This window comes from Pteropus alecto, unplaced genomic scaffold (assembly GCF_000325575.1).
Source record: "Pteropus alecto unplaced genomic scaffold, ASM32557v1 scaffold8, whole genome shotgun sequence".
In the NCBI taxonomy this organism is placed as follows: domain Eukaryota; kingdom Metazoa; phylum Chordata; class Mammalia; order Chiroptera; family Pteropodidae; genus Pteropus; species Pteropus alecto.
The window spans coordinates 21954052-21967151 of NW_006494609.1; the positions used below are offsets into that span (position 1 = coordinate 21954052).

General features: G+C 55.3%; 1 protein-coding gene and 1 long non-coding RNA gene across 2 annotated transcripts in view; one reads left to right on the top strand and one right to left on the bottom strand.

The window, feature by feature from the left end:
• The window catches only part of RTL1 (retrotransposon Gag like 1), a 5877-nt gene extending 603 nt beyond the window's left edge, over positions 1-5274 (bottom strand). Inside the window, exon 1 of the mRNA XM_025042126.1 lies at positions 3-5274. Within this exon, the coding sequence (XP_024897894.1) occupies positions 3-3317 (3315 nt within the window). The 5' untranslated portion in view covers positions 3318-5274. The remainder of the gene's footprint in view (positions 1-2) is intronic.
• Positions 5275-11391: 6117 nt separating this feature from the next.
• The window catches only part of LOC107196672, a 72844-nt gene continuing 71135 nt past the window's right edge, over positions 11392-13100 (top strand). Inside the window, exons 1-2 of the long non-coding RNA XR_001518099.2 lie at positions 11392-11919; positions 12018-12148. This is a non-coding gene — a long non-coding RNA (uncharacterized LOC107196672). The remainder of the gene's footprint in view (positions 11920-12017; positions 12149-13100) is intronic.

The window sequence follows — 13100 nt, forward strand, 5'->3', positions numbered from 1 at the left end:
GCCAGCTCCAGGGCGCGTGCGGGCAGCCGCGGGAGGCGCGGCCTGGCCTTCAGCATCACCAGCAGGGCTGCCACGGCCAGCGTGTTCTTCCAGAACAGCAGGCCTCGGAAGAAGTGCAGGATCACCGCCCTGATCTGCGCCACGCTGAGGTGGGCCAGGAGGCTGCTGAGTATTTGGTCAGCTGGGATGCGAGCCAGGAACTCTTGCTGGAGGGTCTGCCCGCTGGGCTCCTCCTGGGGAGGCGCGTCCTCGCTTCCCTCTTCCTCCCCGGACTCCGGGGGCGGGGCCCTGGGGGGGCCTCTGGTGGCGCAGAGCAGCAGGGGCCGGGCGGTGTCGCGGGGCTGGGCCGGCCCGCGGCCCGGGTTCCTCGTGGGCGGCAGAGGCCGGCCGCGGTCTTGCCCGGGCTGCTCCATGACGTCAAAGTGGAAATGAGAGAAGAAGTACACCCAATGCCCGGGGAGAAGTGCGGTGAGCCTGTCATCGTTCAGAGAGGCCAGGTCCTCCTTGTCCAGAAGGATCATGATGGGCTCCTCGGTGTTCTCCAGGTAGCGGCACCACACCATGAAGGCAGCCCGGATCGGAAGGATCTTCATCTCCAGCGCGGAGTACTCGACCTCGATCGGGGAGATGTTTCGGGAGTAGAAGGCGCAGGAGACTCTCTTGCCCGTTTGGTCGTCGATTTGCACCAGGGTGGCGTGCAGGGCCGTCTTGGTGACGCCCGTCTCCAAGTAGAAGGGGTTCTGGGGCTTGGGGTGGTGGAGGAGGGGCGCCTTGCGGAAGGCCCGCTTCAGGCACTCGAAGGCCTCCTGCTCCTCGTCCGCCCAGAAGAAGGGCCTGCTGGTCAGGAGCTGCCGCACCAGCGGCTCGGTGATCATGGTGAAGCGCTCCACGAAGTGGCGGTAGGGGAAGATGAACTCGATCAGGTGGCGCAGGGACTTCTTGGAGCCGGGGATGGGGTAGCCCGTCACGGTGGTCACGATGCTCTTGTTCAGCCTCACGCCTTTGGGGGTGATGACGAACCCCAGGAACTCGGCCGTGTGCCGGTGGAACTGGCTCCTGTCCAGGGAGCAGTAGACGCTGTGGTGCCGGAAGCGAGCCAGGACTTGGCGGACGTGCTGGAGGTGCTCCTCCTGGCTCATGGAGTAGATGAGGACGTCCTGCCCGTAGGACAGCACGGAGTAGCCTAGCATGTCCTTGAGGATAAAGTGCAGCACGCTCTGAGGGATGGTGGGGTCCGGGGAGATCGTGAAGGGCTTGTAGCTCTCCATCTCTTGGAGCTCCAGACCGAACGCCGCCCGCCACACATCCTCTGCCTGCTTTATGTTCATGCTTTCCTCCACCACGGTCCCACGCAGCTCCAGCTTCGTGAACCATGTCGCTCCGTGTAACTGGTCGAACAGTTCCGGAATCATCTGTATGTAGTCCTGTCTGTCGGTCAGCATGTCCTGCAGGTCCCAGTACTCATCCCGCAGCCTGGCTCCCTCTTGCGTCCCAGCACCCACAGGTTCCCAAGGCGCGGACGAGGGACACTCGTAGAAGGTCTCGCTGTGATCACTGTCTCCAGCCTGCTGAAGCTCAGAGGGCTCTGATTCAGAAAGATCATCGGATCCGTCTGAGCTTGGCTGGTCGGAAGTCTCATCATCTGCTTCCTTCGGGTTAAACACGTCGGCCAGGTCGGAATACTGGGGCGGCAGTCCGGGCAGCAGGCTGATGGCATGTTCCTCCAGCGCGATGCATGGCGGGGGTGGGCGGAAGCAGTTCTTCAGGCAGTAGGGAGAGTGGAAGGTGCAGCGGCCTTTGACCCAGTCGACTTCGGGGGTGTGGACGCGGAGCCAGTTGATGCCCAGGATCACGGAGAAGTTGGGCGACGGGACGATGTCGAACTCGATGGGCTCCTGGTGGTTCTGGTGGATGCACACCAGGGGCTCGGTGTAGAGCCAGACGGGCTCGTTGCCGATCAGCGAACCGTCCATGGTTTGGATCTGCTGCGGGTAGGGCTTCTCGTACAGCTCGACGTAGTGCTCTTGGGCGAAGCGCTCATCCATGAAGTTGGCGCCCGCCCCTGAGTCCACCAGGGCCTGCACGGCCACGCTGTGGTAAGGGTTCACTCTCACCATGAGCAGCAGGAAGAGGTGGTCCCGGTCGATGGTGGGGTGGACCTCGCAGGGCAGCCAGCTGCTGACCATCCACCTCTCCGGAGCAGGTGAGTCGATCCAGGTCAGGTTCCGGGGGCGGGCCTCCGGGGGCAGCCTGAGCATCGCCCGTCTCTCTGCCAGCTTCTCTTCTATCTGCAGGACGAGCACGATCAGGCTGTCCAGCGAGTCCGGCTGCGGGACGCGGAACAGATAGTGCCTGATCTCCTCTTTGAGCCCCTGGCACAGGTGGGCCTGCAGGACCTCGTCCGGCCAGCCCAGGGTGGGTACCAGGCCCTGGAACTCGTTGATGTAGTCGATGGCGGCGCGGTCCCCTTGCCTGATGTTGAACATGGCCTCCTCGGCCACCCGCAGCGCCTGCCGGTACTCGAACACGTCGGACATGGCCTCCAGGAAGGACGGGAAGTCCCTGATCACGGGACTCTCTTCCTCCATCAGAGCTCTGGCCCATTCCAAGGCCAGGCCCGTGAGGTGGCAGATGATGTACCCCACGCGCAGGTGGTCGCTGTAGAACATTCGGGTGTAGCTCTGTAGGATCAGCTGGCAGAGCACGATGAACTCGTGGTATTCTCTGCGGTCCCCGGAGAAGGGTTTCGGGATGGGCAGGTGGCCTGCGCTGACCCCTTTCATCAAGATCTCCTCCGCCACCCTCTGTTGCTCCCTGAGGTCTTGCATCCGGAAGTACAGAGAGATGATGGACCGGACCATGGCCATGAACTCCGCGGTCGAGGCGTCGGTCAGCTCTTCGGGGCGCGGCCCGTCCCCCGCGGCCTCCAGGTCAGTGCTGTCGTCGTCTTCGTCCTGCACCCCCCACGCGTAGCCTGACGCTTCTTCCGTTTCGCCAGGTGCCTCGTCGACCGGATCCCCCAGCTCCCGGCGGGAACCACCGCGTGACTCCTCCGGGTCTTGGAGTAGGTCATTGGGTGGATCCGTTATTTCCCTCTGTGGGCCACTGGATGGCCCCTCCATGTCTTGGAGGAGATCAATGGGCAGCGCCTCCGTTTCCTGGGCTGGGCCGCTGGCCGGCCCTGCCTCCGCCTGCGCCCCGCCGCCTGACATCTCCACGGCGGCGCCGGATGAGCCCTCGGAGGACTCCATTTGTTTTGATGATGGATTCTTACGCTCCATCATCGTCTCAAATGAGTCTTCAGAGGGTTCTATCATTTCGTCGGCTGGGAGGAGTGTTCTCTGAAGACCGGTAAGGTGGTGATGCGTCTGGCCGGCGACTGCGGGCGCAGAGATCAGACCCTGGTGGGGGGCGGGGCGCGGGGTAAAGACAGCCGTTTAGGGTCTTGAGAGGTCAGGGTCAGGTTTTCCAAGACAAACGAGAACAGACTGGGGGAAGCCTCCCCGCGTCCCACTCGGGGTGCCCCCAGGGAGAGAATCGGTCAGCCCCTGACCGTCTCACCCACCCTGCCTGTCTGGCCGGCCTCCTTCCCATGGCTGTGAGAAATTCACAGCCCATCAATTTTCTGGGGCGATGGGCCCGGGGTGCTGTTGTGGCCTGCCGGCAGGCACCTGGCGGGGTGTACTGGCCGCTCGTTTCTCCCTGGCACCTGTGCCTGGTCGACCCTCCTTCCCTCCTGTGGTCACCCAGAAGGCACAGGGGTCACATCTTGTTAGCCTGGCAGGCGAGGCACCCCGGAGCAAGCTTGGCGGGGCGGGGCCGTCCAGCAGAGACGCCCACGGTTTGACCAGTTCAGGGGAAGAGGGGAAAACGGGCACTTGGCCACTGACCTGTCACGTTGGGTCAGCAGCCCCAAATATCTCTTATTTCCTCTCCCAGATTCATTGTAGAACCTGGGGAGGCCGGATATAGAGATCTGGATTCCGGGTTGCATTTTTCCCGTAAACATTTACAAAACTTGTACGATGTGCCAGAGACGTGCGCATCTGTGACGGGATTCTGACTCGGAATTCTGGGCTGATTTCTATTCCTTTCTCTCATCGACTTCCAATGCTGTGTTCTCCACAGCTCTGAGCTGCTCAGGAGACCTGCCCGTCAGCTCCTACCCCTCCTAAAATCTGCACGTCCCCAGGATTGTTCTCTTTGTTTGGGGGGAAGGGGTGTTGGGGTTCTACCTCCAGCATCGGGCCTCAGTCCCACGTGTGCACACGTATTGACTGGCCCCAGGTGGGGCTGACCTTGACCTCTTCGCTCTGGTAGACACCCCTCTCTCTGTGCTGGTTGGTTTCCTCCCAGCAGGGGGGTGTATCCAGTGGAGCTGGGATATCGAGTGAGGGGTGGGGATGGGGCAGAGCCAGAGGTACCCTTGACACCTGGTCGCCCTGGAATGGCTTTTCGAATGTCTAGTTCTGGGTGGTTTAGTGCGCCGAGACCGAGTTTAAAGAGACGTTTTGGTTGGGTGATTTGCACTGTTCTTCTCGCACGGCACATGGACTTCTGGTCATTCCAGAAATGAACTCTACGGTTCCTGCTCTTTATACATTTATTTAACACCTTTCGTTACTTCTGAGTTTTCTCTTTAACCATGGGGCTGATCGTTAAAAAAAAAAAAAGAAAGAAAAACAAACACACACACACACACGTGCCCTTCTGTAAAACCCCTAATGGCTAAAATCCAAACTTTTCAACAAGATTCAGAATTCTGATCTGCTGTTTCTCAAAATTAAGATCTTGTTAGCGTGACAGTTAAATTTGATCCCGCAGGCCCTCTGATGAAAACCTTTTGCTGTTTATTTACTGTCTACTATGCTAAATCCAAATCTTTTAGCATAAAAATTCCTGACACATAAACTCACCGATATCATTTTCTGGCTAAAATTCTGAGGCCTTAGAATAATAGAAAATTACGATCATGTCTGTCCTCAAGGTAGAGAGTACATTTTTTTAGTATAATGTACGAATTACGTAAAATCCTCCTGGTCATCGGTCACCATCTGTCTTCATCACAGCAGCATAGACAGAGCACGTCACATAAATTAACTCACTTCCTCTTCATAAAAGTCCTATAAGGTGTGTATTATTATCATGAAATGCCAAGTCCCTGATGTAAAATTCTAACCAAAATACAAAATTTGGCAAATTTATTGGCAGACTTATCTATTAGAAATAAAAATGTCAGTATGTCTTCTAAAACTCTGAAAACCCTATACTGACTACAATTAAAAAATTTAAATTGGTTACAATTTAAAATGTAAAATCTCAGTATCTGTCTTAAAACCCTTTATAGGGTAATATTTAAAATTTAAAATTTAAGTTGGCTAATATTTAAAAATTTAAATTTCAGTATGTCTCTTAAAACCCTTTATTGGCTAATATTTAAAATTAAAAAATTTAAATTGGCTAAAATTTAAAATCTCAGTATGTCTCTTAAAGTCTTTAAGGCTCTTTATTGGCTAAAATTTAAACTCCTTAGCAAAATGATTTAAAAACTCGATCATACATTGTCTTAATAGAAAGTCCACACTTATATGTAACCGATTAAAACCTTCGACATCCTGTCTTGATACTAAAATGTAATATCCTTGACATGTTATAAACACCCGATCTTCATACTCCTTAACCTCAGAGTTCAAACTTTTTAGCAAGATGCATAAAAGTTATCCCGTGACTTCTCTGTCTAAAGCTTAGAAAAGTTTCTTCTCACTGCTTATGATATGAAATTCCAATCACTTAGCATAAAAAAAAAATTTTTACCATGCAGTTTATTTGCACACTGATGGATATAGAACCCCAAATCTTACTGGGCCACTTCTTAAACTCTTTATTGGCTTAATTCCAAACCCGAAAGCATGATAAAAAAATTCGACCATGTCATTCCTCCAAAGGTCACACTTCCTTGCGAGGTACATGAATTTGGTCCTGTAACTTCTGCTTAAAACCCTATAATATCTCGTAATCACCTCCGAGACAAGCTCTAAACTCCTTGGCATGAAAAATACATCTTACTCTACAATTTCTCTGCACACCATTCTTAACCAAACACAGAAGTGTTGCCATGTTCCTCTCTTAAACTCGCTTAATGGCTGAAATCCAAATTCCTTAGCAGACACAAAAATGGGATCCTGTCATCCCTCAAAATAGTGTCCAAACTTCTCAGCGTGCTATGTGAGATCAATTATACGACCTTTGCATAAGACCCGCCCCTCCATCCCTCCCTCTAAGTGACCCAGTTCCTCTGCATACAGACAGAGTGTACTTGTGCCAAGGGTTGCCTCCTTCGAGCTGTCCACACTCGCTCATTATCTGTTTCATCAAATCCAGACACCTTAGCATGAAACGTGTTTTACCAGCTAATTCCCCTGGAGACAAAACTCTCATCAGTCACTCCTTAAAACCCTGTACTGGCTAAAGTCCAAATGCCTCTGCACGAGGGCTCACAAATGAGATCATATCCCTCCCCAAAATGAAACGCTCGAATGCCTTCAACTCTCCCATAAAATTTCATCTCCTTGGCATGTTATAAAAATCTGATTATATTATCTTTACCATAAAAATCCACTTTTGTAGCTCTGCCGAAATGCATAAGTTTGATCATGTAACTCCTCAATTTAAAACTTTTCAAGGTTTCTTCATTGCCTGTAACATAAAGTCCCAACTGCTTAACATAATTGCAACGTTTTACCATGTAATTTATCTTCAGACTGGTCTATAAAAAACCCTCAATCTCACCCCGTCATTCTTTTAAACCCCTTTTTGGCTTACCTCCAAACTTATTAGCATGATATAAAAATTTGATCTTGTCATCCCTTAAAATAAAATTCACACTTCCTAGCACAGTATATAAAATTCGATCCTGTAACTCTGCCTTAAAATCTTCCACTGTCTCTCAGTTGTGGAATTCTGGAATAAAAGTCCACATTCTTAGGGTAAAATGTGAATTTTATTTTGCAGTTTCACTGCAAACTACTTATCGAATATACACACACACACAAAATCCCACCATGCCCCTCTCTTAGAACTTTTTATTGGCTAAAATAAAATTCCGAGGCATGTGCAAAAATCTAATAATTGTGCTGGAGCCTGGAAATAAGTTCCCAATATTTTCGCGTATTCCTAGTGTTGATCGTGTGGGTCCTGTGATTAAGCGCCATCACATCTCCGCGTGCTCTGCAAGCCACTTTAGCATCCCCTCGACCTAGAAAGTCCGAACGTTTTAGCACGATACTGGAATTTGTGGCTGTTCCTTTTCTACTCACAACTTTCAGTGTTTCCTATAATATGAAGTCCAAAGCCATTGGCGTTAAAATACATTCTATCATGTGTTTTTCAGCAGACTTAACCTCCCACGAGCATAAATCTCACCATCACGTTTCTTAAAACTCTATGGCAAGAACCCAAATGCTTTACCACGATAGAAAACTTCGATCCTGTCTCTCCTCAAAATCAAGTTCAGATTTCTTTCCCAAAATGTCTATTCATGAAACCGCCACTTAAAATCACTTAGCATGGCACCCAAATTTACTCGTGCGATTCTTAGTTTAAAACCTTCCACATTTTATGCTCACAACATCAGATCCAAAGGCCTGAGCGCGGAACGAGTCACACCAAGTGTTTGTTAAACTGAAAAATCTTGACATCGCTCTTCAATACATAGGATAAAAAGCCTAAATTCCTTTGCACGAAACCAAACATTTTCACCATCTCCAATTTCTAGCTTCAATTTCTCGTTCCTCCTCATACTTTACCGGGCTTCTGTCCCCAAACACATCTCGATTTGATTGTCCCTGGGGTTTTTTGTTCTGTTTCGTTTTTAAAGCTAGTACCTCCGTGGGTAATTCATTAATTCATGTCCCCATTCTTTTTCCCCCGGGCCAGGCATGTGGAAAGAATGGTGCAGTCTCCCTCTGCAGAGTCACCACTCCGTCACCAGCAAGGAGGCGAGGACCGTGCCCTCGCCTGACATGCCACAGTGCTGGAGTTGAGGTGAGTGAGGGTCCTGGGGGGGCAAGGCCGGGGTCTCCCCCTAACCCCGGTGAGGGTTCCTGGGCCCAGCTGGCTGCCCCTTGGCGAGGACTTGGGCATCACTGGGGCCACCGTTTCAGAAAGCGGAGGGGCCTCCGCCCTCCCACCTGCCGCTCCGGACGGCCCCCCACGCCTGCAGGCTGCCTGCTCCTTTCTGGGCCCTCATCCCTACAAATGCAGCGTGACACACGCCGAGGTCTCAAGCCTCGGGACGATTTCTTGAAGAAATATCTGATTTGGAAATTCTCAACTCCCACCCTCCCCCTTCAAAAAAATAATCAGGATTTAATACACCTGGTTGGGTCTTCGAGTCAGATCCTCTCCCCGCCAGCACCCGCAGACGGACACCCCAGCCTCACCACCTGCAGTGACCAGAGCCTCCCCGTCAGGTCCGCTCCTGGCTTGCCTCTGAGCAAGTGGCCCATTGGGTCAGGGCTGCCAACGTGTGTCTATGAAGGGTTGGGTGGGGGTGGGGGGCCGGGGGGGCGCCAATCCCTCGGCGAATACCTCTCCCCGTCAGCTCACTTGTACAGTAAAGGAAATCTGACTTTAAAAATAGAGCTTGGAAGGGGAGATGAGAGGAAGAGGATATTTAGGGGCAGAGTTGGGCCTGGGGCGGGGGGCAGGGGCGGGGGCTGGAGGAATTAGGGGAGAGGTGAGGACGGGAGGAGGGCAGGAGGCCCACATTGCTGAGGAGGAAGGTGGAGCAGTGGGAGCGAGCAGGCCTGAGGGCGGGGGGCGAGGGAGGGAGAATGGGGTTCTCTGCCGCGTGTCCCCTTCTCTGGCCTCTTTGACACCAGCCGTCACACCTGGAGCCCCTGGCTCTCCAAGCTACCGGGGGGGCCGTCAGGGCCAACATCAGGTGCAGACCCCTGTCTGCCTCTGGGATGTACTCGGGGGCCACCTGGGTGTGAGGGACACAGGGCCACCAGGCCTTAGGCACTAGGTGACTTCCACTGCCCTGGTCCTGGACGGGCCTTGAGCATCCTAGTGGGCATTCAGGGACACTAGAAGGGCCACGGGTTGTCGCTAGTTGTTTTGCTGAACTAACGTGCAGGTTAAGGTGCGTCCTTGGCGGGCGAAGGCTGAGGGGACTTCCAGGTTCCCCTGGTGTGGCCGTTTCTCACTCAGCCTCCCCGTGGAGGCGGCCGAGGAAAGAGGAGGGAGTCCTGAGTGGCCTCTGGGGCCCGTGAGGAGGGTCCAGTGGACCGTGGGAGCTGCAGGGGGCTGCTGGCCCGGTGCAGCCCGAGTGGGCGCCTCCCTCGCAGGCCCCTGCCTCGTCCACTCAGCCCCCTGGCTTGCGGCTGGGGACCACTTGGGCCTTGCCCGTGAGAGAGCCTCCAACCGTGAGAGCAGCCGGCCTCACTCCCTTCTCTTCCTCTGAGGACATTCAGGCCTCATTGAGGAAACTGAGTCTCTGGAAGGGAGTCACTGTGACTCAGGACAGACAGCGACTCATGGCAGAGCTGGGGCTGTCCCCAGCGTTTCTCTTCTGATCCCAAACCAGACTGGGCAGGGGGCCTCTCGGGGAGGGTCCCCTCAGCCCCTCACCTCCCCAGGCCAGTGTCCCCGAGCCAGAAGTGTTCCTGCGGCCGAGTCCCTCCCCCCTGCCCTCCCTTGACTGGCAGCTCCAGGGGGCAGCTGATCACTCTGCCCAGAATAACCCTGGGAGGGGGAGATTGCCACCCGTGGGAGGGGCTGGGAGGGGGTCACAGACCGTGTCCTTCTTTGAGCTGCCTGAAGCAGCCCGGCCAATCAGCTGCTCCCGAGGCCGCTCTTGCCTTTCAAGGCGAGCGAGGAGGGGAAGGAGCTGCCAGCTGCCAGCACCCACGCCGACCTTCGGGGAGACCGCCTCCTGGGCCCTCAGTTTCCCAGATCTGCAGGGTGGGCTGGAGAGTGGTCTTCTCGCCCTACTCCTATCCCTTGGGAGTCCTGAGAAGTGCTTGGGGGTTGACCCAGGGGAGCAGTGGTGAGGGAGGGGTTTGGCTGAACGGGTGGTGCTCAGGGACCCCCCACCCCACCTCAGTTCCATCAACTGCTCTTAAAAATTGGGGGTCCTCCTATTTTATTTAATTAGAGGTCCCCACTTGGAAGCCCCTATTGGGAGCACAGGCTGGGTGGTCTCTTCTAGCGTTTGTCCAGGGTCGACCGCTGGGCTGGGAGGGGTCTCTGTGGAGCCTGTTTGTGTCTTTGGTGGCTCCTTCTGGTCCCGGGGGTCTGTGACTGTGTGGATGAGCCAGGAGCAGCAGCCCCGGGAGAGTGGGGGCCGGAGTGGGTAGTGGGGGCCGGCCTCAGTATCCCATTTACAAGGGGGTGGCCTGCCGGGCCCTTGGCAAACTGTGACAGGCTTCGATGGCACTGCATCTAGAGCCTCTGCCGTAACCGTGACAGCTGAGCTCAGCACTTTCCCGCGGGATGTCAACCTTAACGATCCCGCTAACCCCATGAGGTGGCGACCCCCCGCCTTGGAAGAGAGTGAACGGAATTCAGGGGGCGAACTGACTTGCCCAAGGGCTGTGACTGGCGGTGGCGGTGGCACGTGCCTCGGCCACTGAACACCCCACGATAAGCCGCCAAGGAGCGCGGCTCTGAGGGCTGCGCGGTGCAGATGCAGCGGGCACGTGGCGTCCAGGCGGGGCACGTAGATTTTATTTACTCAAATGGATGTTTCCTGAGTGTCTGCTTGGTGTCAGGCGGGACCCTCGCCACTTGGCCCCTAATACTGACCACGCCCCTTTCGGTGGGGCGGGGTGCTCGCTGTTTCATGGCCGTTAGATTTACAAGTTCAGAAGGCCCAGTTCGGGAAGAAAGAGGCAGGGGCAGCATTGATAGCCAAGTTTTCCTCCCTCCACGGGTGGGCGTAGAGGTTAGTGGCCATTTGGGGACCATGAGGGATCCTCAGGGCCAGAGAGGCCTGAGGTCCACATAGGCAGCCTGTGGCCCCATGGGAGGCCGGACCAGAGACCTAGGGGGCCTCAGTGTCTGCCTCCATCTCCCCGAAAAGCTCACGTGGTCACTCCCAGCTCCTTTTGGCTAATTTGGTTGTCGACAAAGGGACTGGACAGCTGGCCCAGGACCTGCTAATTATAGCCGCTCGCATATGTGAACAGAGGTATTGGGTGCCCCCTGTCGTGGTTCTTCTTGCGGACAGAGCACCCCTTTAACCTTTCTTCCCAAATGCCGGCCCGCCCTGTTAATCGCCCGCCCTGTTAATCGCGCAGGTCCCCCCCGGGGGGTCAGCGTGGGCCCCCCCCAATCTTACCTTTGCTGCAAGCGTTCGGTGGGTCCGCTCTTGTCCTGTTCACTGGAACCTCGCTTCTTTCTAAAAAGTTATTGGATAAATTTGTCTGCAATTATTCAAGTCTGGACTGTGGGACAAGCATGCGTTTTCCACAGTAGCCATCACAGGACACATGCAGCCTTACCCAGGCCGCTCGCCCACCCCGCTGAGGTCCACACTGGCGCTCGCATCCAGCCTCTGCCCAGGGACTCCCCAGCTCCTGGCGAGCCCCACCCCTGGGGCCCGGGCCCTCGTGCGACCCCATTAAGTCTCGGCTCCCTGAGCTTTGACTCCACAGGCAGCTACGAGTAGCATCTTCCCAGGCGGGCGGACCCTCCCTCATCTGGGACCCCCGCCCCGTCTGGGTCCCCGGGTCTGCACTCGCTGCCCCCTCGGCCTCAGCACACAGTAGGGCTGCTGGCAGCAGGTGAGGCTGCGCCTTGGCCAGGGGACCCGGCGAGCGCTCTCTCTTTTCCCTCCCAGGTGGCGCAGAGGTGCTGTGGCGGCTGCTTTATCCCCGGCAGGGAGCAGATGCCCGGCCCAGGATCGAATCCAAGGTCTGGAAAATGATCTTTTCCCCGTGATTTATACTTCGGATAATTTGTGAATGTGTGCACCTTCAGAATGGGACTAATTCGAGTCCTTTGTTCCGTAGCTGAGGCTCACTGCCCCGAGGTGGGCAGTGAGCTCGTGGCCCCCAAGGCCAGGGTGTGGCTCAGCCTTGGCCCCCCAGGATGGCACGCCTGCCCAGAGGAGTGCGGGACCCTCCCAGGCTGAGCTCGCCAGGTACGTACGCCCTGCTCAGTTACACTGACGGTTTTTTGGGGGTGGTAGGGCCTCCAGGAGTGGGAGTTATATAGCCTTAACACGGTAATATGACCAAAAGCTCAGAATGATGCTGTAAAATGCTTGGCACGCAGTAGGTACTTAGTGCATGTATTTTGGGTGGCTCTGTCCCCTAACTGTCCCTTTGAAAGCCCTTCGCATTTTTGTGGAATCCCGAGGGAAGATGAGGGGAATAGGGATGGGTCGGGAGCATCAGTGCTGGGCCCAGAGGGTCTTCTCTTGAGCCAGCTACGTTACTGGCGTCGCCTGGTTGCCTGCGTTCGCGGCCTTCATGCCGAATCTCCTTGGCCCGCAGCTGGCACAGGTCACTTCAGCCTGGCTGTGCTGCATTTTGTTTTTATTTATCGTAAATACATTTTGTATCTGAAAAACTATCAGAGACACCTCAAAGTATTCACCAACACCAAACCCGGCCCCAAATAAAATTCTGTGTAATAAGTAGCAGAGCCTCACGTACGGGCAGGTGACAGAGCTAGTCACGCTGGCAGGGGGCTGGCTGACCTGCGCTCACGTTTCTCCCACACAAAGTCACGGTGGGCAGTAGGTCTCTGCCCGGCAGAGGGGAAGAAAGTTCTAGAAGGTCCCTGTCTGTGTTAGGTTCGTAGTGAGAGGAGGGACTAACCAATCGACCAATGAGCGGGTGTGTGCAGATGGATGGGGGTTCGGTCTGATTTGGGTTGAAAGTCAGGCGGGTTTTGTGTCCCTCGGTGTCTGTGTTTGCACTTGGCGGGGTGATGGTCTTCCTGGCACGCTTGGCCCTGTGCTCACGCAGAGATTCTGACAGCCTGTGACAGCCGCGGGGGCCGGGATGCAGGAGGCGGGGCGTGAGGGGGTTCTGGCCGGAAGCCGGGGTGCAGTGGGACACGAAGCGGGGGGGGGGGGGGGGAACAGG